The 27,043-nt window shown below is 48.5% G+C and overlaps 1 protein-coding gene across 2 annotated transcripts in view; it reads left to right on the top strand.

Moving 5' to 3' along the window:
* The window catches only part of DOCK1 (dedicator of cytokinesis 1), a 528,830-nt gene that overhangs the window by 483,213 nt on the left and 18,574 nt on the right, over nucleotides 1-27,043 (top strand). For both annotated transcript variants that reach the window (XM_082855005.1, XM_082855004.1), the window contains exons 41-47: nucleotides 6,058-6,199; nucleotides 6,334-6,412; nucleotides 8,170-8,254; nucleotides 11,320-11,406; nucleotides 14,276-14,452; nucleotides 15,453-15,536; nucleotides 20,973-21,110. In XM_082855005.1, coding sequence (XP_082711131.1) covers nucleotides 6,058-6,199; nucleotides 6,334-6,412; nucleotides 8,170-8,254; nucleotides 11,320-11,406; nucleotides 14,276-14,452; nucleotides 15,453-15,536; nucleotides 20,973-21,110 — 792 coding nt within the window. The remainder of the gene's footprint in view (nucleotides 1-6,057; nucleotides 6,200-6,333; nucleotides 6,413-8,169; nucleotides 8,255-11,319; nucleotides 11,407-14,275; nucleotides 14,453-15,452; nucleotides 15,537-20,972; nucleotides 21,111-27,043) is intronic.

Raw genomic sequence — 27,043 nt, 5'->3', positions numbered from 1 at the left:
TGGAAAGTCGTGCTCAGGCTCTGAGGCCCCACCTTAATCTCAGGCTCTCTTGAATTCTTTTTTTTTTTTTTATTTTAATTTAATTTTATTTATTTATTTATACAGCAGGTTCTTATTAGTTATCCACTTTATACATATTAGTGTATATATGTCAATCCCAATCTCCCTATTCATCCCACCACCACCACCCCCGCCACTTTCCCCCCTTGGTGTCCATACTTTTTTTCTCTACATCTGTGTCTCACTTTCTGCCCTGCATACCAGTTCATCTGTACCATTTTTCTAGGTTCCACATACGTGCATTAATATACGATATTTGTTTTTCTCTTTCTGACTTACGTCACTCTGTATGACAGTCTCTAGATCCATCCACGTCTCTAAAAATGACCCAGTTTCGTTCCTCTTTATGGCTGAGTAATATTCCATTGTATATATGTACCACATCTTCTTTATCCATTTGTCTGTTGATGGGCATTTAGGTTGCTTCCATGACCTGCCTATTGTAAATAGTGCTGCAATGAACATTGGGGTGCATGTGTCTTTTTGAATTATGGTTTTATCTGGGTATATGCCCAGTAGTGGGATTGCTGGGTTGTATGGTAGTTCTATTTTTAGTTTTTTAAGGAACCTCCATACTGTTCTCCATAGTGGCTGTATCAATTTACATTCCCACCAACAGTGCAAGAGGGTTCGCTTTTCTCCACACCCTCTCCAGCATTTGTTGTTTGTAGATTTTCTGACGATGCCCATTCTAACTGATGTGAGGTGATACCTCACTGTAGTTTTGATTTGCATTTCTCTAATAATTAGTGATGCTGAGCAGCTTTTCATGTGCCTCTTGGCCATCTGTATGTCTTCTTTGGAGAAATGTCTATTTAGTTCTTCTGCCCATTTTTGGATTGGGTTGTTTGTTTTTCTAATAATGAGCTGTTTATATATTTTGGAGATTAATCCTTTGTTGATTCATTTGCAAATATTTCCTCCCATTATGAGGGTTGTCTTTTTGTCTTGTTTATGGTTTCCTTTGCTGTGCAAAAGCATTGAAGTTTCCTTAGGTCTCATTTGTTTATTTTTGTTTTTATATCCATTATATAATGGATATGGAGGTGGATCAAAAAAGGTCTTTTTTTTTTTTTCTTTTCTTTTTCTTGCAATACACGAGCCTCTCACTGTTGTGGCCTCTCCCATTGTGGAGCACAGGCTCCGGATGTGCAGGCTCAGCGGCCATGGCTCATGGGCCCAGCCGCTCCGCGGCATGTGGGGTCTTCCCGGACCGGGGCACGAACCCATGTCCCCTGCATCGGCAGGCGGACTCTCAACCACTGCACCACCAGGGAAGCCCGATCAAAAAAGGTCTTGCTGTGATTTACGTCAGAGTGTTCTTCCTATGTTTTCGTCTAAGAGTTTTATAGTGTCCGGTCTTACATTTAGGTCTCTAATTCATTTTCAGTTTATTTTTGTGTATGCTGTTAGGGAGTGTTCTAATTTCATTCTTTTACATGTAGCTGTCCAGTTTTCCCAGCACCGCTTATTGAAGAGACTGTCTTTTCTCCATTGTATATCCTCCCCTCCTTTGCATTGATCAGTTGACCATAGGTGCGTGGGTTTATCTCTGGGCTTTCTATCTTGTTCCATTGATCTATATTTCTGTTTTTGTGCCAGTACCATACTGTCTTGATTACTGTAGCTTTGTAGTATAGTCTGAAGTCAGGGAGTCTGATTTCTCCAGCTCCGCTTTTTTCCCTCAAGACTGCCTTGACTATACTGGGTCTTTTGTGTCTGCATACAAACTTTAAGATTTTTTGTTCTAGTTCTGTAAAAAATGCCATTGGTCATTTGATAGGGGTTGCATTGTATCTGTAGATTGCTTTGGGTAGTATAGTCATTTTCATAATATTGATACTTCCAACCAAGAACATGGTATATCTCTCCATCTGTTGGTATCATCTTTAATTTCTTTCATCAGTGTCTTATCATTTTCTGCATACAGGTCTTTAGTCTCCCTAGGTAGGTTTATTCCTAGGTATTTTATTCTTTTTGTTGCACTGGTAAATGGGAGTGTTTCCTTAATTTCTCTTTCAGATTTTTCATCATTAGTGTATAGGAATGCAAGAGATTTCTATGCATTAATTTTGTATCCTGCAACTTTACCAAATTCATCGATTAGCTCTAGTAGTTTTCTGGTGCCATCTTTAGGATTCTCTATGTATAGTATCATGTCGTCTGCAAACAGTGACATTTTTACTTCTTCTTTTCCTATTTGGATTCCTTTAATTTTTTTTTCTTCTCTGATTGCTGTGGCTAGGACTTCCAAAACTATATTGAATAATAGAGGTGAGAGTGGACATCCTTGTCTTATTCCCGATCTTAGAGGAAATGCTTTCAGTTCTTCACCATTGAGAATGATGTTTGCTGTGGGTTTGTCGTATATGACCTTTATTATTTTGAGGTAGGTTCTCTCTGTGCCCACTTTCTGGAGAGTTTTTAATCATAAATGGGTGTTGAATTTTGTCAAAAGCTTTTTCTGCATCTATTGACATGATCATATGGTTTTTATTCTTCAGTTTGTTAATATGGTGTATCACAATGATTGATTTGCGTATATTGAAGAAACATTGCATCCCTGGGATAAATCCCATTTGATCATGGTGTATGATCCTTTTAATGTGTTGTTGGATTCTGTTTACTAGCGTTTTGTTGAGGATTTTTGCATCTATATTCATCAGTGATATTGGTCTGTAAATTTCTTTTTTTGTGGTATCTTTGTCTGGTTTTGGTGTCAGGGTGATGGTGGCCTCATAGAATGAGTTTGGGAGTTTTCTCTGCAATATTTTGGAAGAGTTTGAGGAGGATGGGTGTTAGTTCTTCTCTAAATGTTTGATAGAATTTACCTGTAAAGCCATCTGGTCCTGGACTTTTGTTTGTTGGAAGGTCTTTAATCACAGTTTCAATTTCATGACTTGTGATTGGTCTGTTCATATTTTCTATTTCTTCCTGGTTCAGTCTTGGAAGGTAATACCTTTCTAAGAATTTGTCCATTTCTTCCAGGTTGTCCATTTTATTGACATAGAGTTGCTTGTAGTAGTCTCTTAGGATGCTTTGTATTTCTGTGGTGTCTGTTGTAACTTCTCCATTTCCATTTCTAATTTTATTGATTTGAGTCCTCTCCCTCTTTTTCTTGAGTCTGACTAATCGTTTATCAATTTTGTTTATCTTCTCAAAGAACCAGCTTTTCGTTTTATTGATCTTCGCTGCTGTTTTCTTTGTTTCTATTTCATTTATTTCTGTGCTGATCTTGATGATTTCTTTCCTTCTGCCCTGCATACCAGTTCATCTGTACCATTTTTCTAGGTTCCACATACGTGCATTAATATACGATATTTGTTTTGCTAACTTTGGGTTTTGTTTGTCCTTCTTTCTCTAGTTCCTTTAGGTGTAAGGTTAGGTTGTTTATTTGAGATTTTTCTTGTTTCTTGAGGTAGGCTTGTATAGCTATAAACTTCCCTATTAGAAATGCTTTTGCTCCATCCCATAGGTTTTGGATCGTCGTGTTTTCATTGTCATTTGTCTCTAGGTATTTTTTGATTTCCTCTTTGATTTCTTCAGCGATCTCTTGGTTATGTAGTAACGTATTTTTTAGCCTCCATGTGTTTGTGTTTTTTACTTTTTTTAACCCTGTAATTGATTTCTAATCTCATAGCATTGTGGTCAGAAAAGATGCTTGATATGATTTCAATTTTCTTAAATTAACTGAGGCTTGATTTGTGACCCAGGATGTGATCTATCCTGGAGAATGTTCCATGTGCATTTGAGAAGAAAGTATAATCTGCTATTTTCGGATGGAATATCCTATAAATATCAATTAAATCTATCTGGTCTTTTATGTCATTGAAAGCTTCTGTTTCCTTATTAATTTTCTGCTTGGATGATCTGTCCATTGGTGTAAGTGAGATGTTAAAGTCCCCCACTATTATTGTGTTACTGTCGATTTCCTCTTTTAGAGCTGTTAGCAGTTTTCTTATGTATCGAGGTGCTTCTATGTTGGGTGCATATATATTTATAATTGTCATATCTTCTTCTTGGATTGATCCCTTGATCATTATGTAGTGTCCTTCCTTGTCTCTTGTAACATTCTTTATTTTAAAGTCTATTTTATCTGATATGAGTATTGCTACTCAAGCTTTCTTTTGATGTCCATTTGCATGGAATATCTTTTTCCATCCCCTCGCTTTCAGTCTGTATGTGTCCCTAGGTCTGAAGTGAGTCTCTTGTAGACAGCATATATATGGGTCTTGTTTTTGTATCCATTCAGCAAGCCTGTGTCTTTTGGTTGCAGCATTTAATCCATTCCCGTTTAAGGTAATTATCGATATGTAGGTCCCTATTACCATTTTCTTAATTGTTTGGGTTTTTTTTTGTGGTACGCGGGTCTCTCACTGTTGTGGCCTTCTTCTGCTATGGAGCACAAGCTCCAGATGTGCAGGCTCAGCGGCCATGGCTCACGGGCCTAGCTGCTCCAAGGCATGTGGGATCTTCCCGGACCGGGGCACGAACCCATGTCCCCTGCATCAGCAGGCAGATTCTCAACCACTGCACCATCAGGGAAGCCCTGGGGTTTGTTTTTGTAAGTCCTTTTCTTCTCTTGTATTTCCCACTTAGAGAAGTTCCTTTAGCATTTGTTGTAGAGCTGGTTTTATGGTGCTGAATTCTCTTAGTTTTTGCTTGTCTGTAAAGCTTTTGATTTCTCTGTCGAATCTGAATGCGATCCTTGCCAGGTAGAGTAATCTTGGTTGTAGGTTCTTCCCTTTCATCACTTTAAGTATATCATGCCACTCCCTTCTGGCTTGTAGAGTCTCTGCTGAGAAATCAGCTGTTAACCTTATGGGAGTTCCATTGTATGTTGTCATTTTTCCCTTGTTGCTTTCAATAATTTTTCTTTAAGTTTTGCCAATTTGATTACTCTGTGTTTCGGCATGTTTCTCCTTGGGTTTATCCTGTATGGGACTCTTTGCGCTTCCTGGACTTGGGTGGCTATTTACTTTCCATGTTAGGGAAGTTTTCGACTATAATCTCTTCAAATATTTTCTTGGGTCCTTTCTGTCTCTCTTCTCCTTCTGGGACCCCTATAATGAGAATGTTGTTGTGTTTAATATTTTCCCAGAGGTCTCTTAGGCTGTCTTCATTTCTTTTCATTCTTTTTTCTTTATTCTTTTCTGCAACAGTGAATTCCATCATTCTGTCTTCCAGGTCACTTATCCGTTCTTCTGCCTCAGTTATTCTGCTATTGATTCCTTCTCGTGTATTTTTCATTTCAGTTATTGTATTGTTCATCTCATTTGTAATTCTTCTAGGTCTTTGTTAAACATTTCTTGCATCTTCTCAATCTTTGCCTCCATTCTTTTTCTGAGGTCCTGGATCATCTTCACTATCAGTATTCTGAATTCTTTTTCTGGAAGGTTGCCTATCTCCACTTCATTTAGTTGTTTTTCTGGGGTTTTATCTTACTCCTTCATCTGGTACATAGCCCTCTGCCTTTTCATCTTGTCTATCTTTCTGTGAATGTGGTTTTTGTTCCACAGGCTGCAGGATGGTAGTTCTTCTTGCTTCTGCTGTCTGCCCTCTGGTGGATGAGGCTATCTCTCCCTTGAATTCTTTCTGGTAGGATGGAAACTACTTAATTAGGGGGGAGATGATATGGACACCATTCTCCTCCACTTGCCTTGGTGCCTTTACTCTGTCTGGCCATTTCATGCCCACTAGTGTGTGGGCTTCAATCACTTACTTGGTTTCTCATGGTTTTGTAAATTGATTGCTACTGTTAAGACTGAAATGTACTTTCAGTAACATCATCTTTAGTGCTTCTTAAACAGTATTAACTTACCTGGCTTCTGTTCCTGTGTTCTTGATTAGTAAGATCACCACAATTACAAGCTGTTCTTCATTCAGTGACATTTAAAAAAAAACTGTCAAGCCCATCTTGAAGACCAATGCCTTTATGTGTGAACTTTTCCTGGCCCTTCCCCTGGGGTGTTATTTAATGAATGTCATTGTTTCCAGGGGAAAGTTTTCATTTACCGTGGGAAGGAGTATGAACGCCGGGAAGATTTTGAAGCTCGGCTATTAACTCAGTTTCCAAATGCTGAGAAAATGAAGACAACATCTCCGCCAGGCGACGATATTAAAAACTCTGCTGGCCAATGTATCCTTTCAGACAGCCATGTCGGATATAAAATGATGGCGATGTCGTTTGTTTGGATGGTTGGGTGTACGTGGGACCTTGCTCCTGGCTAATGACCACGCTGCCTTATGATCCTTAACCCCCTTGACCTTCAGATATTCAGTGCTTCACAGTAAAGCCCAAACTCGATTTGCCCCCTAAGTTCCACAGGCCCGTGTCAGAGCAGATTGTAAGGTAACATTTTCCTTACCCAACATGAGGGTGGTGAGAGGCGTACACAGATCGCTTCTTCATAATTTCACGTCTCAGAGGGTGGATGTCAGCCTTTGATTAACTTTTCAGATGCTCTTTCTGTTTACTTCAAAAAGCAAGGGAAATTAGTCATGTTCAGCATCAAAGAAGGGGGAAGGAAGATGTGAACACGTGTGGCCAGGAGGGTGCAAGGCTGTTCCTTATACCCGAGATTGGGAGACAGGGAAAGTCAGGGGGAGAAAGGGGTGCTCTGGGCTCCATTTGAGCCACCAGGTGAGAGACCCCCTGTACACCTTTTCTCCAGGGCTCAGGCCCTGCCCCACACCCCACAGATCTGTCTGTGTGCCTGTGGTGTGGCCAGAGCATTTGGATCCCAGAAGCCAGGAATAGGGATTCAGACATGTGCTCGTGATGGAGAACCAGGTGGGGGATGAGAAGAAGCCTTCACCTGTACAACAGGGTGATTACATAATATGGGATTTGGAGGTGGATTTTTTTTTTTTTTTTTTTTTTTTTTTTTTGCCGTACGCGGGCCTCTCACTGTTGTGGCCTCTCCCGTTGCGGAGCACAGGCTCCGGACGCACAGGCTCAGCGGCCATGGCTCACGGGCTCAGCCACTCCACGGCATGTGGGATCTTCCCAGACCGGGGCACGAACCCGTGTCCCCTACATCGGCAGGTGGACTCTCAACCACTGCGCCACCAGGGAAGCCCCTGGAGGTGGATTTTAAAACTCACAGGCCAACTGTCCAAATTTGAGTGAGATTTTCTGCATCTACATTGAATTGCCCCTGACTTAGCAGTGGTGTAGAAACACCTACACTAGATGTCTCTTAGATATGAAGAATTTTCTATTTGATCCATGTACTGGTGAAAAACAGTTAACCTCTTTGATGGCCTAATAATGCTCAGGATCTGCTTATTTTATATCCTGAAGTTTGGTGGATTGGGTTCTTCTGCAAAATTCACTACCATTTCTTTAACCTTTCATCAGCAAACGTGGGAAATAAACCAGGACTCGGTTTATTGACGGATGCTTGCTTTCATAAGGCTTAGACTTCAAGTTTTGCAACATTTTTTTCTCAGAGAGGCAGTAAACACTAGTGGACTGTAGTGTGTGCTCAGATATTTCCCTTTGATGTGGGGCACCCACCTGCGTTTCAGCACAGGGGGGTGAGTGAGCCTCCCAGCCTGCCTCTGGGATGTGTGTGAAACCCAACCCCTCCCCAGGGGAGGAAGGCACAGTCTCCATCTTATGTATGCCACCCTTGGTGGTTGCCAAATCTGCCTTTTGTAGATCTGAAATTAAAGTATACAAGACCTTTTAAAAAATAAGACATATTTTAAAATTTTTAATAACTTATTAGATTAAATTATTTAATTGTTGAACTATGAATTCAAGTTTTAAATAATAAATGCATAAATGGAGAATGAAGGCCTTTTCCCCCTCTCCTTTGCTTCACCTTTTCTGTTTTTGCTGGTTTCACTCTTACTCAGCATCTCTTCTCCCTTGAGCATTGTCAGGGACAGAGACGAGGCAAAAATTCAAGGTAATTTTTCCACCTGCCAACGTCTCTCTTCTGAGGCTGGCGGGGAAAGAAAGCCCAGCTGTCGCTCCAGGTCAAGGCTGGAGATGTTTTAAGGGATGCACTGACCTATAGGGAGACCGGCTCCTGTGTCTAAAAGCAAATCGGCTGCTTTTCTGGTTAAATGTCTAATGATTCCTCTATCTCTGTACAGTTTTTACAGAGTAAACGAGGTCCAGCGATTTGAATATTCTCGTCCGATCCGCAAGGGAGAGAAAAACCCAGACAACGAATTTGCGGTAAAAAAAAAAACCCACCCCCAAACTCATGCCACTACTAACAAAACTGCGCATGGAAGAGCGTGTTCTCAAAGGCTCCCGCAGTGCAGGAATGAATGCCTTTGTGTGTTATGTACAGAGGTCCTAGCCTATTACCCATTCAGATTTAGTGAAATGACGACCATTTCACAGATAGTATCACTAAGGTGCTTGTGATACTGTAAGAAGGTAACTAGTGCTTTGGAGTGTTTCTGTGCTCGGAGCACGCTTGCTTCCCCCCCTGCGTGTATCTGAGTCTTCCTCTGTGCCCTGGGTCCTGGAGCAGGTGCTGGTGTCTCAGTTATAAATAAGCTCTCGGAGGTGCCGAGTGCTTACACGGCTCTCTGCAGGGGACAAGCAGTCAGGAGGGGAGCTGGGCTCACTACCCAGCGCCCACACCTGAACTTCACTGTGGCACGATACGCCGGAACAGGGTCCCCGCGGGCACAGCTGAATAACAGGCCTCCCTGGATGTTGAGAAGCATCCCGGGCCTCTACCCACTAGGTGCCAGCTAGAGCCTCCCCGGCGGCGACAGCGAATCACGTGTTTCCACACATTGCTGAACATCTGTGCCTTGTTGAAGACACTGCGTTAGAGTCATAGAAGTGTTAACACAGATTCTTGCAACCTTTTAAAAGATATACATACAACTGCTTTAATGGATTCCATTTTGCAAAGGCATGAAATAAAGCACAGCGTTTTTATTTTTTAATTAATTAATTTTTTTGAAGTAGAAAAGAATAGCTTTATTGCTTTACCAGGCAAAGGGGGCCACAGGGGGCTAATGCCCTCAAAACTGTATGTCGAAAGCATAGTTTTATTTATTTATTTATTTTTAATGTTAACGTTTCTCTCTCCTCCTGCCCTGAAAAACCTCCTCTGGAAATCCCTAGATAGGCCCATATTTCAAGGTGGCGTTAGCCCCAGGGACCCCTGGCGGGGACCTTGTCTGCAGGTATCTGGGGGTGCAGGGGGTCAAAGTTGAATTAGCACCATGCTGCTGACCCAAAGGGAAGCTCAGAGCACTTTCAGCAAAGTTGCCTTCCACCCACCCTCCCTTCGAAGCCCTGTTTCCTATCATCTTTTGATCCCCACGACGATGCCTGTGAGTCTCTGAAAGGCCCTTCCCTTCCCTTCCCTTCCCTTCCCTTCCCTTCCCTTCCCGAGCCCAGTTTTCTGTGTGTCAACTAGGATCTTGGAGTTGGGAAATTCTAAGGCTGTCCCCAGTTTCATCACTGGCTCTTTCGAAACCAAAACCCTGTTTCTTGGTTAGTGGGGCATCCTGAACCTGTTTGGTGACTCGTTTCACTGTGGCACCGTCTGCAGTGGTGAGAGAGGCAAGGCCCCACCTAGACACCCACACCGGGGCTGGGCTTCCTGAGCCGTCTCTGTTCTGGTCATCACAGCAATAACTGTCATTTCTGTAGCATCCTGGCTGCAGGATGTATGGGCGGTTCTTGAATCTCCCTCAGGCCTCTCACGTCTCGCGGCGATGTACGTTCTTATACGGTGTAGGAAGAGACACAAGGAGGTCGAGCAAATTGCCGACATTTGCGCAGCCATTCGAGGCAGAGCTAAGAATAACCATGGCTCCTGAACTCCGGAGCTGCGCTAAGCCTTAGAGGCTGGGCTCTTTCTAAATGGCCCAGAAATCCCCTAATGGCCCCGTTAGGTTCTCACACACAGATGAGGCTTTCAGAAGCCACGGGATTTAGTCCTTCACGTGCTTGACAAAGCCCCAGGCTTTCAGATAAGCGCAGGGGGTTTGGTGGTAATGGGAGGCCAGGCTGGGGCCTGCTGCAGGGAGCCTGGCTCCCAGGGCCTGGGTGCTGGGAAAGCTGCCCTGCCAGGCCAGCCCGGGAGCTCAGAGCAGCTTGGTGCCTCCAAACCTGGCCACGCGTGAAGTTCTGAAACCCAGAGCCGGCAAGGAGGAGGGAGCCAGAGACAGGGTCAACGTGGAACCCGCAGGCCCCGCCCCCCGGGGATGCCGGGGTTGGTAGGGAGCAGCGCAGCCTGCAGTTTCCAGGCCGGTGCCTGAGCCAGTAGCCCCCGGGGGCAGCAGGAGCCTTGACCTGTGTCCCTGGGGCCTCGGCCAGGTCCTTCCCCTCTCCCAGCCTGGAATCTGAGGTTTGGAGAAAATGCTTTCTACATGCCAGCCAGTTTTCTGGAAATGTTGACAGTCCATTACGCCATCTTTTTATATCTGGATCACTATGGACAGACTCAGACTGCTCAGTGATTCTCTGTTACTGGGAGGTGTACCAGGCAAAGGCTGCTACCAGCTGGACACCCCGCAGTAGGAGGTGGGAGGAAGGGGTTACGGTTCACCCCTGCAGCGGAGTTCTGTGCAGCCATTAAAGAGGGGTGGAGTTACATTTCCTGGCTTTAAACAACTTCCCGCAATATGTACTATACCATTTTCGGAAGAATACATTTTCATTGAAAATACACATATACACACTTGTTAATGCTTAGTAGGAAGCCTTGAACCCCAGATAGTAAAAGGTTAGGTTGTCATCTTTAGGTACGGAGTGATTTTTCTGCCTTCTATTTCCATATCTTCATTTTCTGATGTAAATATATATGTTACGCCAAAAAAAGAGAAAAAATTCATCGTTAAAATACTGACTGATTTTATTAGAATGTTGAGAGGTCACTTTTATGGAGCCCAGTCTTCCTCAATGGATTTGCATCTTCAAGTTTCTTTTGAACACTAAGTAAGGCTAACGGAAAGCTCGTTGGAGCCTTTCCAAAAGTCTGTTTGCTCAGAGGGAACCTCCCTCGTGTGGATGTATGTAATTCTCCCCTTCTATTGTATTTTCTTGGCCAAATGCCAGGGAAATGGGCACCATTGGCCAGGGAACAGGGGGCCACGGTGTCCTGTGTAACAGTCTGGCAGTTCAGCAGAGCGTGGCCTGTGAGGTGTTCCCTGGGCGGCTGGTGACCTTGCCTCCGAGACCCTTGCAAATCCCCGCGAGGACAGAAGCTGTCATCTACCTGCAACATCCTTCTCCTAACAAGTGTCCTGTGTGTGTTCCCTTTGCAGAATATGTGGATCGAAAGGACCATATACACAACTGCGTATAAATTGCCTGGCATTTTAAGGTGGTTTGAGGTCAAATCTGTTTTCATGGTAAGCACACCCCACAGGAGGAACTGCCCATCACCCCCTCTTCTGCGGTCTGACACGGCCTCTTCCCCGGGCCTGTCATCTGGTCACCGTGGCTGGCAGGCATGCTTCAGACCCCACATCAGGCTTAACCCAGAATCACTCTCCCCGTCCACGAATACTGCGGTGGAAATGCCGTGTAATCACAACCTCCTCTAGCGTAGAAAGAAACCAGAGCTAAGATTTCATTCCTTTTTACAAAATATTTAAATCTAGTCTTCACTGTGCTGTTTTGACAGTTCTTTCTGTTACCGAAATGACAGGTTTGACAAATTCCAATTTACATACGCTTTTGAAGATCTTTCTTCCTGATGGTCTTATTGCCATTTACATGACAAACAACTTGATTAATAGTACTTGCTCCTTTTCAAGTAGAAATAGCTTGAGAATATACCCCTCACCCACCCTTTTTAAAGAAATAATGACCCGCATCTCATTAGCTAGACTTTGCCTCGGTGATGAGCTATCGGACAGTTCCAGCCACAGGAACCAGAGTTGGGCAGAAGGTTCTCACTGAATGTATAGCAGCAGCAGCGTGACAGTTGCCAGTGTAACAAGGTCTGATTGGAATACGTGTGCTTTGTCATATGTCTCAATGCCTTTGGTTTTCACCTGGCAGGATCTTAACCAGAGGGGTGGTACCCACTGTTCAGTTTACCATGAGTCCCCTTGGAAACTCCTGCTTCTGCCCTAGGACGTGGCTGGCGCCTGTCTTCCCAGCCTTGTTTCCACTCCTGACCCTCGTCCGCGCCAGTTGAGCTCCGGCTGACCTCTCCCTGACCTCTAAGCTCAGTTGACCTCTCCCTGAGCATGCGTGTGGTCAGCTGCATCCCATCCCCATCTCCAGCGCACCCTCCTCCTACTCTGAAGCCCTAGGGCTCTGGGCCCCCCTCCCCACCCCCGGAGGGCGCCTCTACTTCCTGTGTCCCCAGAGACCCCACTCTGTCCCCCTCTAGCACCCAGGCAGGCCCTGACCTCTGGAAGGCTCAGGAGACGTGGCAGGTGGCAGAAATGCAAGCCTTCACTGGCACCATTCGGAGCTGGTGATGTACATGCGGGGGACCACAGGACAGGAGACCCTTCCCTAAACAGGCACCACTCCTATCCTCCTATGAGCCTCTTCCCATAAGCCGTTTGTAATCGGGGACTCCGTGAGCCAGCCCGGCTGCGTGAGGACGGTGCTGAACGGCTCGGGGTGGCGAAGGCTGAGCCCTGATTTTCTGTAAGGATGTGGCTCTGCCACGGGCTGTGCTTGCCCTTTTTAATGAACGAAGAAAGCTGGGGGCTGAATAATCCCAGGATGGCAGGACTGCAATAATCCTGCTGCCCGCACTCCTGGCCCCGCCATCGCTGGAACAGACCAGCAGCTGACCCTCTTGGTCTGATGAAGCTAGGACACTGCTCTTCCTTGCGGCAAACGGGACCAGCGACAGGGAGTTAGCCATCAGTCAAAATGGAATTCTGCCCTGGAGAGTCCATTTGGCGAAGTTCTGTGTCTGGGGTGGTGCATTCCAGGGCCTGATAAAGCCAGGTGTGGGGTGAAAACAAAGGCCCTAGGGTATGTGTTGTTTGGGGTGCACTTGCAACCAGGGGGCACCCTCAGCGACCAGCACATGGTCGGCCACCTCTTTGCGTGTTACCTCCTCTCCATCAGGTCACCTCTCCGGCAGATGCTCGCCAGTGACGACTGAGGGTGTCGTTCTAGGGTCTCTCCGTTCTCTCAACATCTCTGCACCTCCAACCCCCGTCTCTCTACCTCTCAGACAATCCCCAGGGGCTGTAGGAGAAAACAGGCTGCTCTGCTTTGCCATTTGCTAAAGACACCCTAGGGTCCCCGGCACAGGTGGGGACCCGTCCCACTTCCCTTGGGGAAGGGAAGGATCAGGTTATCATGTGTTGTGGTCACCCTTGGACGTGGCTCCGGGGCCCAGCCTAGGGTCTGTTAGAGCCAGGCCTGGTGGGAAGGTGGTGTTATTGTTTTAAACGCGGACGCATCCTCCTGGCACCTGCGGGCTGAGCCAGAGAGGATCGCGGGGCGGGGCCTCGCCAGGCCCTGCAGGGGCCCCCAGAGGAAGAAGGGCACTGGGTGTGGGCAGAGCTGCAGGAGCGGTGGCGAGGTGGGCCCATGCTGGCTCGCCCTGCGTCCTGCTCTGAGGGTCCTGCTGACCAGTGGCGGGTTTGCAAGGGAGGCCCGTGAGGTCCAGCTGAAGTGGTGACCACTGGGCAGGGGGGGGCTCTTCCTTCCTATAGGAGGGTGTGTGGCCTCCTGCGGAGACCACGGCAGGACCCCTCTGCCCCTCCCCTGCTTCCCTAACCAAGCAAGTCCAGGGACAAAGGGCCCAGACCTCCTGCCTCAGGGACAGGGAGAGATTGCTCAAAATTCCTGAAGACAAGCAACGAACAAGGCCACAGTTCAAAGGCTGCTCTGTGAGGCACGTAGACTGTGCTCAAGTGCCACTCAGGGCTGTGTTTTCCTGGGATGACCGTACGTGTGCATACGCACGCACGTGCGCACACACACGCATGCACACGTGCATGTGCACACACATTCCCCAGGTCTAGGTGACCTTGCGTTGTGCCTTTGGAGTTTGCATGTGGGGACAGGTCTATGGAAACACATAAAGATCCTAAAATGCCTGGCTTCTCTCGGCTGGGTGATGAGGGACCTTTGCCCCAAGAAGCCACTGGGAAGAAAAGTGCATGGAGAGTAGGAAGCCTGCCCCACTCGGAGTGTGTGTCCTCTGGCGAGGAGCCAGAGGCATCAGCAGAGGCCCTGGCAGGACAGGGGCCGCGGCAGCTGGCCCGATGCCATTCCGTCCTCCCCCTTCCGCAGGTGGAGATCAGCCCCCTGGAGAACGCCATCGAGACCATGCAGCTGACGAACGACAAGATAAACAGCATGGTGCAGCAGCACCTGGACGACCCCAGCCTCCCCGTCAGCCCCCTCTCCATGCTCCTGAACGGCATCGTGGACCCCGCCGTCATGGGAGGCTTTGCAAATTACGAAAAGGCAAGTGACACGCCAGCTTCCTCTTTCCAGCCCTGTCCTGGGACAGACCGTCTCCAAGCCCGGAAACCACCGTGGTCTCACTGAGCGAGCTCCGCAGTGACCGAGCCCGGGCTGGGCCGCCCAGAGGCAGCCTCTGCGGCCTCCCGATGGTCAAAGCCCCACCCCGGGCCCGACCGGCCTGGGCATTGTCCCCTCATCTTCACCCCGCAGCGGGCTGTGCTAACGGAGCCCTAGAGAGTGACCCTCATGACAGTCCAGAGGCCTGGGATCATTAAAGGCCAAAAGATACAGTTTCAGTGAAAGACAAAAGGCTTAGAATATTTAAAATAGATGGGAGTCTGGTGCAGTGGGGACAGCCAGCTGGTCTCCCTGGAAAATATCTCAGTGAGATCAGGCAGAAGCTGAAGATCGTGGGATGTGCCCTAGACACGGGGTCTGCACGACAGCCGCCGCCTGATTCTGTAAATCAAGTCTGGGACGTGGCCACGGCCATTCTCTTACTTGGTGTCTGTGGCTGTTTTCCTGATACAACAGTGACAGAGTTGAGGCCCTTCACGGAAAAGGTTTGCTGCCCCCTGCTCTAGACAAAATGGAAACTGAAGCAGAAGGGGCTCTGCCTGAAAGTGGGCTGTGAGGCGAAACTGCCCTGGACACTTTGGAGAGGTGATGCTCTGTTCCAGCTCCCTTCAGCTGTAGGGCGGACCCGGGATGGGGGTCAGGGACACGAGAGCAGCTGGGGAGCTGCCTCCCAGCGAAGTGAGTGACCCGGGTCAGCTGTGGCTTTGCTGGGCTCCACGGACGGGGCCGCCACAGTGAGTGAGCAAAGTCCATTTGTTGTGCTGACCTTACTGGATGTTTTGCTGGGGTAGGATCCAACCCTGGGGGGAATGAGCTGGGTGATGGCCGGGGTGTGCATCTGTTTCACACACAGCTCTCTCGCCAGGCCTGGTGTACAAAAACGTGTGTTGGTGTACTAAGTGTCTCTCCCTGTCTCCACCAGGCCTTCTTTACAGAGCGGTACCTGCAGGAGCACCCCGAGGCCCACGAAAAGATCGAGAAGCTCAAGGACCTGATTGCATGGCAGGTAAATGTCCAGCCGCAGCTGCAGGGCCCGAGGGGGGAAAGTGGAGTCTGGGACCAGATCCACCAGGGCCACCTTGGCACACCTGCCAGCCGCCACGGAGGACCCTGGACCTCGGGCAGAGCACCTGTGACCATGTCTGTCCCGGATGAACCCATTCACCACTGCCGTGATTAACTCGACCCCTGGCTGTAGTCGTGCCTTTGAACACCTAGAAAGTTCTGTCTTGCAAATGAGCCTGGTCTGTTCCCTCCCCTCGGTCAGTGCAGTGCCTGCTGGGAAACCTTTGCCTGGTATCGACAGAACGGAACATCACAGGCAAGGTCAGGAAACGGTGATGCCCTAGAGACCGTGGCTCCAGCCTGTCCTGGGAGGGCGCTCGAGCCGATGCCATCGGTGTGAGAGGTGGGGATGGGAAACCGCCGAGCACCCACCCTCCTGTTCCCCGTGCCGGTGGTCAGGGTTGGGGGAAGGGGTCCTCATTTCCGTGTCCCCAGCTGTAATTCTGCACATTTGGCTTTTCTGCTTGTGCTCCTGAGGCCTTCTGAGTCTTTCCTTAGCGGGACATGGTCTGGAGAGGCTGGGCAGCCCTGGAGGGTGTCCTGGGCTCCACTGGAAGTTCCCTTTTCTTGTGTCTGGGCTTCTGGAGCTTTCATGAGCCTGGAGGTGGAGGGGACGTCCAGACCCAGTTCCCGTGGGAGCTCTGCCTGCTTGCTCTGGACTTTGGACAGCTTGCTTTAAGCTTCCTTTTCTCACATGGGAGGCAAGGAGGATGCTGCCTATCTACAACCCACATGCCAGGCTGGCGGAAGAGGGCTGAGGAAGGCAGAGGCCAGGGCCTCCCTGTGCCTGGGCGGCATCCCACCCTAGCCCGGGGTCCCAGGCTGTGACCAGTGCTCTGTGGCCGCTTTGCTCCCGGCCTCCCTGGAGCCTCACCGTCCTGGCTTCGTCATCAGCTCATGGGCTGTGTGACCTGTTAGGGTGGAGTGGGGCTGAGTTTTGGTTTCAAGCCTAATTACAGGTATTTATTTTATATCTATAAAATATATATGGATATTGCTGTGATACAATTTATGTAACATAAAATTTACCACCTTAGTCATTTTTACGTGCACAGTCCACTGGCATCAAGTATGTTCCCGTCGTTGTGCAGCCACATCACCACCATCCATCTCCAGTTTTCATCTTGCAAAACCGCTGTGTGCCCAATAAACAGTAACTCTCCATCCTCCCCACCCCTGGAAACCACCATCCTACTTTCTGTCTCTATGAATTTGATTATTCTAGGAACCTCATATAAGTGGAATAATACATTGTCCTTTTGTGACAGGCTTATTCCACGTAGCGTAATGTTTTTAAGGTTCATCTGTGTTGTAACATGTGTCAGAATTTCGTTCCTTTTTAAGGCTGAATAGTATTCCATCGTCTGCATAGACCACTTTTTACCTATCTGTTCATTCGCTGATGGACACTTGGGTTGCGTCCACTTTTGCTATTGTAAATGGTGTTATAATGAACGTGGGTGTACAAATATCTGTTCTCTTTCCTGCTTTCACTTCTTTTGGGTATATACCCAGAAGTGGATTGTTGGATCATATAAGTCTATTTTTCATTTTTTGAGGAAGCACTGTATTGTTTTCCACAGCAGCTGCACTATTTTCCATTCCCACCAATAGTCATGCACGATGGTTCCAATTTTGCCTCATCCTCGTCAACATTTGTTATTTTTTGGTTTTCTTTTTGTTTGTTTTATAGCCGCCATCCTAATGGGTGTGACTTTGCCACAAATCCGTAGGCATTTGATATCAATTTGCCTTGGAATTCTTCTGTGATAAGACACCCTGGGAGCTGAATTTAAGGGAACTTTTTGGCCATGATGGTTTCTTTGCACAAGATGTAAGCCTCAGGTAGGCAGTCTCCCTCTGTTACTAAAAAAGAGGGAGAGAATTTAAAGGTCTGAATGATTCCATTTTAGATGTTGTAAAAACCAAAGGGTACAGAATTCAAAACTCCACTGAAGGCTATATAAAACCATTGCTACACAAAAACTAGTTTGGTCTGCAAAAGTTCTATTGATTTTTTTTTTTTTTTTTTTTTTTTTTTTACTGTAAGCTGTTACAGAAAATTGGATTTTAAGAGTTTCAAGCCCTACAGAGGAAAATAATTTGTTCCCCAGAGAGAACTTTATGTCAGCACTATGTCATCACCCCTAATAAGTATATTAAAGGATGAATTTTAAAGTAGCTCACAGGAAACTCGGGAAAAAAAAATCTGGTTTCTAACCACTTCATTAAGTCAAAGAGTGATGAAAATACATATTCAAAACATTACCTGTGATCTTGCTTTCATTTGCAAATGTTTTGAAGACTCATCTTTTAATATCAGTAATTGAGTCATACGCTCATTAAAAATAAGAAGTTTGGGGTTATCGGAATGCTTTCTTCTGGTTTTGTGTTAATTTATTTGGTTTGGTTTTTTTCCTGAAAACTCCATCAGGGCAAAGTGAGGTTTTCCTCCTGGGAATCCCAAGGGTTCATTGGCAGGGTTTCCATCACTGATGCCTAAAATCATTTGTGAAGGCTGGTTATTAAGTCCCAGGCAGCTCCTGGCTCTGCTGTTGCCGTTGCTGAAACAGAGGGTGCTGACCCCCTCGCGGGCAGGGGCTGGGGTCGGGTGCAGGCTGCCTGGGGCCTCTTCTAGGTTGGCGGCTGACACCAGGTCAGCAGTGAGCGCCAGCCCCTTCCTCAAAGGCACAGCTCCATCTTTCCTTACACGCAGCTCTCTTGTTGGGCATCCCTGCTGTGTGTCCAAAGATGAATGCATATAGACTCATATGAAACCGCCGTGGTGCATGCATATTTCTCTTTTTTTTTAATTTATTTAATTTATTATTTTTAGCTATGTTGGGTCTTTGTTGCTGCACATGGGCGTTCTCTAGTTGCGGCAAGCGGGGGCTACTCTTAGTTGCGGTGCACAGGCTTCTCATCGCGGTGGCGTCTCTTGTTGCAGAGCACGGGCTCTAGGCATACGGACTTCAGTAATTGCAGAACACGGGCTCCGGTAGTTGTGGCACGGGGGCTCAGTAGTTGCGGCGCACGGGCTCAGTTGCTTCGCGGCATGTGGGATCTTCCCAGACCAGGGCTCGAACCCGTGTCCCCTGCATTGGCAGGCGGATTCTTAACCACTGCGCCACCAGGGAAGCCCCATATTTCTCTTTTGAAATGCACAGAGATGAAAGACCAAACCCATTCATCATCCCCAGCCGATGACAGTCGTACCGATGTCGCCAGTGGTGGCGCTCCTGGAACACTTAGCAGTGCTTCCAAGTGTTCTTTGCCGCCGGCAGGCCATGAATCCATGTAGAGACACACAGGAGCAGACTTCAAATACAGCACCGCCATTTAGAAGGGTGTCTTTTGAGAGCAGGCTGCATGCTGTCTTTGAACAACTAGAGGTGTGACTTTGGGGAAGTCCTCCCCCCTCTCTGGGCTCTGGGAAACTCTTTAGATGTGCGGCCTCCTGGGATCCACTCTAGACCAAATCAAGGCTCTGGGGGTGGGATTCAGGACTCTGCCTGAGAGATTTTGACGCTCAGCTTGGTTGGAATCCAAAGACCGTTCCAAGCCTCAGTCCATGGCTTCTGTTTGTGTACTAGGCACCTCATATGTTGGAGTGTTTGCACAGAGCATCTTTTTATTCGTAGCTTAAGTTCAGCCCCGAGCAGACATAGAACAAGGGCCAGATCCCACCCGTCTTTTAGAAGGTTATATCTGACCAATGGCAGGGACCTGTTGAGGGGATACATTTCCTACCCGATAAATTTCACCTGCCAGATCACCGTTCATTCAGTCCCAAGACCTGAACCAAAGGGTCTTAACTTTAGTCCAGCAAGTAGCTTCTTTGATGTCAAGAATCTGGCCAATTAAGAGTTTTATCAAACCAACAACAACAAAAAAAAGCAGAAATGATTGGACCACACTTTTATACATTTGAGAGAGGGCCGTTTTCCAAGATGCTTTCAGGATCTAGAGTGGCTGTGCTTTAACCTTGAGACAGCACCCCGACGTTGTCTTCACGCCCAGAGAGCCACAACACATTTACCATCCCACCAAAGGTTGTCTGCAGCCTGCCTTTGCCAACCCCCAGGAAGCAAAAGGATTTCTGTGAGCATTTTCTTCTGTTGAACCTGAACAAGCTGCAGCTAGCCCCTGAAGGCTGCCATCTGCAAGAGTAATTCGTGTGGGATAGTAAAACGTCCCATCTAGCTTGAAACCTTAGCCGCATGCTGTCCTGTCGGTGATCGCGGTTCGGAAAGGGGTGCCTGGCGTGTACCTTGGGTATAAGCCCAACTGTCAGCCAAACACACTTTGCGCCAGGGCAGCTCGAGAGCAGGCTGGGTGGTGTAAACACGGGGGAGCGCTCACTTATTCCGTCCTTTCCTGGAGCACCACAAGAGGCACCAGCTGCGTGCTATAAACGGCAACCAAATACGTTTTATGCCTTGATTCATCTTGATAAGATTGCTTGAATTTGTTCACATGAAATTCAATTGTGCACTTATTATCCTTCTCACTAATAAATCTGCTCATTTAGATTGGTGTTCTGTCATATTAAGAAAATCTGTTTTTAATCAGTATTTTGATTTAATTGTAAAGTATTAAGAGGAAGCCTCTTAGCTTGATTGCATTGAAGAGCATCTACCTCCCAGTCTGAGCCTCAGGGGAAGCCGAAGCCAGGGGAAGAAAGGAGGCTTTCTCACACCCACCCCCAGCGGCTGTGGCTCCGGAGGGTCTCTGGGGCTGGGGAATAAAAATGTCTCTACGACGCTTTTAAAGGTCAGCTGTATCTCCGCGCTCCGATGTGAAGTCTTGGCACGGATATTTGTGACAGCAGTGTTGGCAGAGACATGATTCTTTTTAGTTTTAAGGAAGAATAAATTTGGTTTTCCTTTCCAAATAAGAACATCCTTCAGGACGATAGATCCCGTATTATTAGGTTTTTACATTTTGGAATAGGGTTCTCACTTGCCTGTAGAGGCAATATTCTTAGCGAAAAAAATCTTTGTACTGTGACTTGGCCCTTTGCTAACAGATCAGGTCACAGCTAAACAAATCCAAAACGCAGCCCTTCCCAAGTTCAAGTGGAAAGCACAGAGAAGTCTATTCTGGGGTTGATGGTCAAATGGGAGTCAGGCAAAGTAACGGAGCAGCCGGTGTGCTGCATCCCGCACTAGACGTGTCCGACTTAAAACACAAATGCTTGTCATTTACACATTTTGGTCTGGGGGAGTAACCTGCCTGATGATGAATTTAATCAGCCGGTTTGACTGGGAAACCAAAGCAGATGCATTTTGCACGTTGCCACTTTCTGCCTGGCGTGCACTTCTCTCCCTGGACCACTAAGCGAGAAATAAGGAACGTCAACCTGTATGTCTTTCAGATTCCATTTTTGGCCGAAGGGATCAGGATTCATGGAGACAAGGTCACAGAAGCACTACGGCCGTTTCATGAGAGAATGGAAGCCTGTTTCAAACAGTTAAAGGAAAAAGTGGAGAAGCAGTACGGGGTCCGGACCATGGTAAGTGGCTGGCGCGGCAGAGGGGAGGGAGCGTGTCTCTGTGTCACACTGTCCGACTGTGACAGGCTCACAGGGCCGAGTACTTGAGTTGTGTACGTGACACCTGCTAAGGAAGTGAGATAAGGAACCTCCGCCCCTTCATCATTTCATGTGCCAGCACACTGGGAACCACCTCTCGCCAACTGGAAATGTCAGGGTGTAAACGTTCCTGAATTTGCTTGATCACCAAATACCCCGCTTATGGCTGTGAACACAAGCTCCCCATCGTGTGTGGAGCGACAGAAAGATCTCATAGATCCGGGCGACTCAGGCTGGTTCACAGAGACCACACCTCCAGGAACACGACACGCACGAAGGGTTAAATAACACACAGGGAAACAGCACTCACGATGTCCCAAAGCCGAGGTAGAGCCTGTGCCCAGGCCAAGGTCAGAGTCACTGAGGGGCGCAGTGGACTGCTGAGGTCTGAAGCTGTTACCTGTTGGAGGAAGGGGTCACTGATCTAGGCCAAGAGTAGGTTGCAGGAGGCGGGCGGGACACTGGCTGGAGGGAGGACTCACTTAGCAAAGGCTGAAGACAGGGATTTGAATGGCAGAGGCCAGGGGCCGGCGCAGACACAGCCATGCCTTGGGCAGAAGACAGATTGTAAGGAGGAGCTGGGAGGGTGACCAGCCCCCCAGAGCCTGGAATGCCAGGATGTTCCGGGGTGAAGGACAGACCTGAGCTTTTTTTTTTTTTTTAACATCCTTATTGGAGCATAATTACTTTAAGCTGGGACGAAGTGAGAGTGGTATGGACATATATACACTACCAAATGTAAAATAGATAGCTAGTGGGAAGCAGCCGCATAGCACAGGGAGATCAGACCTGGGCTTTTGCTGAGAGTTGGTGGAAGGTCTCCTAGCCAGGGCTGAGATCAGGAGCATGATAAAAAAAAAAAGTGGCTAGGCATTTTTATGGATGCAAAACACCTGACAAGCCTTACGGTGGGCTTGAGGCAGTCTTCATGAGCCATGCCTTAACAGCTCCGGGGGCAGGGCCAGGCACCTCACATCAGAGCACCCCTGTGGCGCAGTTCAGAGCATCACTTCCACCCTTACTCAGGGTCTCTGGGAGCCTTGGTGAGTCCTAGCCTTGACGGCTTGTGGACTCAGGAAACATCTGTCCTAGCAGATGGCTCGAGGCCCCCTTTCTCCATTGTCCGGGGGTGAGCATCAGTGTCGCAAAGGAGGCCGCGAGACCTCTTCCGGTCTGCTGGGATCCCATGCCTGCTGGCGTGGAGGGGGAGTATGCGAGCGGGTCTTCTGTTATCCTGCAAAGGGAAGGCAGCTGCAGGAGTTACTCCACCTCTCCTAACACAAGACGCTCTACCTCCAAAAGAATCAGGTGTCCAACCAGGTGCGCCATTTTGGTTTCTTTTCTGACCCAGCTCCATCTTTCTGCCGTTCTCTAAAGTTCTCTGCTGTTCCCTGTTCAGCTGGCTTCTTTTTGTTCACCCATTTATCTCACTTAGCAAACACTAATTTAGTGCTTACCATGTGCCAGGGACCTTTCTGAGATTTTTAACAATTATGAACTTCTTAGGTTCCTGCAACACGAGGAAGGAGACACTGTGCACATCCCCATTTTATACATGGGGCAACAGGACCATGGGAAGGTTCACTAGCCCGAGCTGACACGAGTAAGTGGCAGAGCTCTTCTTCTCTTGCCTTTGTGGTTGGAGACATGTAGGAGAGCCAGACCACCCCTGAGAGGGGTTATGCTCTATGCTCTCCCACCCTCCCCAGCCCTGCCGGCCATGCCTGGGCCCCAGAGCCTCCAAGCCCAGGACCCTGGTGCTCATCAAATGAGGTGCCTTTGGCCTTGACCACAGCAGAGCATGAGCCTGACCAAGCCAAGAGTAACACAACCGCCGGGCTATGGTCTGAAGACTCCGCAGGCAGGAATCTGGGACCGTCAGCCCAGCAGGAGCTGCTACAGGTGAGCAGGCTTAGAAATCAGGACCACGCTGGAGGAGCCTTCGTTGCAAGTCAGAATCCTCGAGCTGCGTCTCATTACAATCAGCGTCAAGTGGCCAGAAGAGTTTCAAAGTACATCACGGTGCACCTCTTTCAAAGTCTGATGCCACTTTTAATTCTTTCTGAGAAATAAACACTTGTGAACTCTCCAGGTTTTCTTACTAAGTGAAAAGCTTCCTCTTTGATCAATCATTTCATGTATATTTCAGGAGGACAGAAATCTGTCTGGCTCGCCAGACGTCCTTCATATCCCTTTCTCTGCTGTGATTCATGAGTTCTCTGCCGGCTCTGCTTGCACATGGGGGAGGAGGGAAGAAGGGCAGGGCGGTTGTGTAGGCAGTGGGACGTCCTCGGCCGGTGACGAGCCATTTGCACTGCAGTCTGAAACGGCATCTTCTCCACCGAGGTCCCACCCCGAGGCAGGGGCAGCCAAGGCATCTCCACCACCACCCCCCAGCCAGGGGTTGACCAGGCTTATTGGGAATGAAGTTGGGGACAGAATTAAGGATGCATTTTCCACCCGTGGATGCTTTGTCCCCTGGAGCTGCTTCCCTGAGTCCACCTCCATCCTGGGACCCCGAAGGCAGGCTCTGCGGCCAGCCTCCCTTGAGCAGACAGAAGGTCAGGCAGATACCCTGTCATCCTCTGCAAAATGTGGTGATAAAATGCCGTCTGGAATGAGGCTTTCCCGTCTTACCTACTTGGAGAACTTTCAAGCTCCTCAGAATACTTTCAAAAGCAATACAGTATCATCCTGTTTTAAAAAAGATGGATTTAAAAGTAAAATCCCCAGGGCTTCCCTGGTGGCGCAGTGGTTGGGAATCCGCCTGCCCACGTGGGGGACATGGGTTGGAGCCCTGGTCCAGGAAGATCCCACATGCCGCGGAGCAGCTAAGCCCGTCACCACAGCTACTGAGCCTGCGCTCTAGAGCCCGCGAACCACCACTGCTGAGTCCGCGTGCCACAACTACTGAAGCCTGGACGCCTAGAGCCCGTGCTCCGCGACAAGAGAAGCCACCGCAGTGAGAAGCCCGCGCACCGCAGCGAAGAGCAGCCCCCGCTCACCGCAACTAGAGAAAGCCCGCGCACGGCAACAAAGACCCAACGCAGCCAAAAAATAAACAAAATTTTAAAAAATAAAATAAAAATAAAAACCCATAGAAAGGACATAAACCATTTTGTCAATTTTTCTGGGTCAGCCTAAGCCATAGAAAGGGAAGACTTGGACACCCTCTGACTCCTAATCCACCGGCGGCTCCATGGGACACCCCCGGCCCGCTCAGCTTTGGCCTTCATTCAGACAGTCCTGGGCTCTAAGGTGCCACCGCTCCCCGGATGAAAGCACAGGAGCCTAGCCTCCTCCGTATACTTAGATAGTGAGGAGTGCAGACCCGGGGTCCCCAGAGAAGAGGCCACGGGCGCCAGCCACGTTCAGCACTGGTCCCCAGCTCCTGGGGAGAGGGCTGGAGTGAGTCTGTGCTTCAGGCCATGGTAACAACGGCAAGGGCAACGGAGGCTGCGGTTCAGAGCGTGGCCCGCCCTATGCGCGTCCCCTGCGTCATTTCAGCTCATCCTCGCCGGCCTCTCAAGGTGGCATGATTATTCCCTACATGCTCAGGAGGAAGCTGAGGCCCAGAGCAGTTCCGTGTTTTATGCCAGGTCACCTAGTCCATGCCAGAGCCAACATTCCCGCCTAACTCTAACCCCCGCCCCCGCCACTGCCCGCCCCGCTGCAGGGAGAGAGACGTCCCCTCTCTCCAAGTGTCCTAGCGCTGGAGCTACCCCATCAGGGCTGGGAGAGACCAGCTGCTTCAGATGAAAAAACAAAAGCCCTGGATCCTCCATTTCTAGAGGCTCTGCTTGGTCAAGAAGGAATTGGGAGGTGACTGGCCCGGGAGGACCCAGGGCCACACCCAGTGGCTGCCCTGCTGATGTGGGACCCAGACTGGCTTCTGTCCCTCCTCTGCGAGAGCCGGCTCCTGCCGTCCCCCTTCCTTTGTACTTCCCAATCCGTGCTTGTGCATCCCGACCGAGACGCAAGGCTGCCTCTCAGGGCAAATCGCCAGCCCTCTGTGGCTGGGGGTTGGACGCTCCCGGCTGCTTCCTGGGCCTTCCCACGAGCTGGGTGAGGTCATCCCGTGGCCACTTGCACCTCTTGGTCCCTGGCCGGCTGCCTCCTGTGCACCCCCTCCCTCAGCGCTGGCTGCCATGAAGATCATTTCATCAGAGAAATGGAAACTGTCATGTTGGGCGCTCTTAGGAATGGGGGCTCACGGCACCCAGATGTCAGATGGGTCGTGTTTCTTCTCCACCGTAAGCAGAGCTGCATTTCCTGGAAGGCTGCGTCTCCACGTACCCAGGAGATGATGGACAACGGAGGCAGCATCTGCCGAGCCAGAAGAATCACCCGAGCATGAGGTTGACGGCTGTCTTCTCCTGCCCGTCACCTGGATCCAGCGAGGACGGGGTTGAAGTCAAGCTGAGGAGGTTGCCGGGGAGAAGTGGGAAGGCAGCCCCTCACGGGGCAGGAGGTGGTTTGAGCAGGTGGGTGCTCAGAAAGACAGTCCCCAACTTCCGGAACGCTGATCCCCACCTCTGAGCCGTCCTCAGAAGCTGCTGCTGTGGAAGAACTGGCAGGGGAGAGCCTGGGTTTTGAAAGGCAGCGGCCGTGAACAGGTCTCACTCAGAGCATCAAGAGGGTCAGAGTCCCACAGAGATGCCAGAGAGAGGAGCGGTAGCCGAGCTGGGCACGCTGGTACCAGGGGTAGCAGATGGGGTGGTCAGGACGCACCTAGAGTAGCAGACAGGACTCTTCCTTGGGAGGGTCAGGAATGGAAGGACCCAGAACAGGCTCCCAGGGCTCAGCTGCAAGCCTGGGTGGGAGGCTTTGGACTGCCGTCTGGACGTGTTGAAGGAAGGGAAACGACTGAATGGGAGAAAGCATCTGCAAGTGATAGGACTGCCAAGGGGTTAATAGCCAACATATATAAACAGCCTATGTGACTCCACATCATAAAAACAAACCACGCGTTAGAAAAGTGGCCAGAAGACCTCAGTAGACATTTTTTCATAGAGGACATGCAGGTGGCCTAGAGGCACATAAAAAGATGCTCAACATCGCTAATCACCAGGGAAATGCAAATCAAACCCACAGTGAGATATCACCTCACACCTGTCAGCACGGCTGTCATCACAACGAACACAAATGACAAATGTTGGTGAGGATGTGGAGAAAAGGGAAGCCTTGTGCACTGTTCATGGGAATGTACATCGGTGCAGCCAGTGTGGAAAACAGTATGGAGGTTTCTCAAAAGACTAAAAGTAGAACTGCCCTATGACCCAGCAATCCCACTCATGGATATATATCTGGCAAAACCAAAAACAGTAATTCAAAAAGATACAGTGTTCATACCCCAGTGTTCCTAGCAGCGTTATTTACACTTGCCAAGATGTGGAAGCAGTCTAAGAAGATATATATATATATATATATATATATATATATATATGAATACCACTCAGACATAAAAAAAGAATAAAGTGTTACCAATTTGCGGCAAAATGGATGGACTTGGAGGGCATTATGCTCAGTGAAATAAGTCAGAGAAAGATAAACACTGTGTGACATCACGTATATGTGAAATCTAAAAAATACAACAAACTAATGAATATAACAGAGAAGAAGCAGACTTACAGATACAGAGAACAAACTAGTGGTTACCAGTGGGGAGAGGGAGAGGGGAGGGACACTATAGGGGTAGGGGATTAAGAAGTACAAACTGTTAGGTATAAAATAAGCTACAGAGATATATTGTACAACACAGGCAATATAGCCAGTATTTTATAATAACTATAAATGGAATATAACCTTTTTTTAACATCTTTATTGGAGTATAATTGCTTTACAATGGGGTATTA

Source organism: Leucopleurus acutus (genome assembly GCF_964270905.1).
Source record: "Leucopleurus acutus genome assembly, chromosome: 14".
NCBI classification, from domain to species: Eukaryota; Metazoa; Chordata; class Mammalia; order Artiodactyla; family Delphinidae; genus Leucopleurus; species Leucopleurus acutus.
Note: the sequence above shows the minus strand (reverse complement) of the source record. Positions and strands in the feature narration are given on the sequence as shown.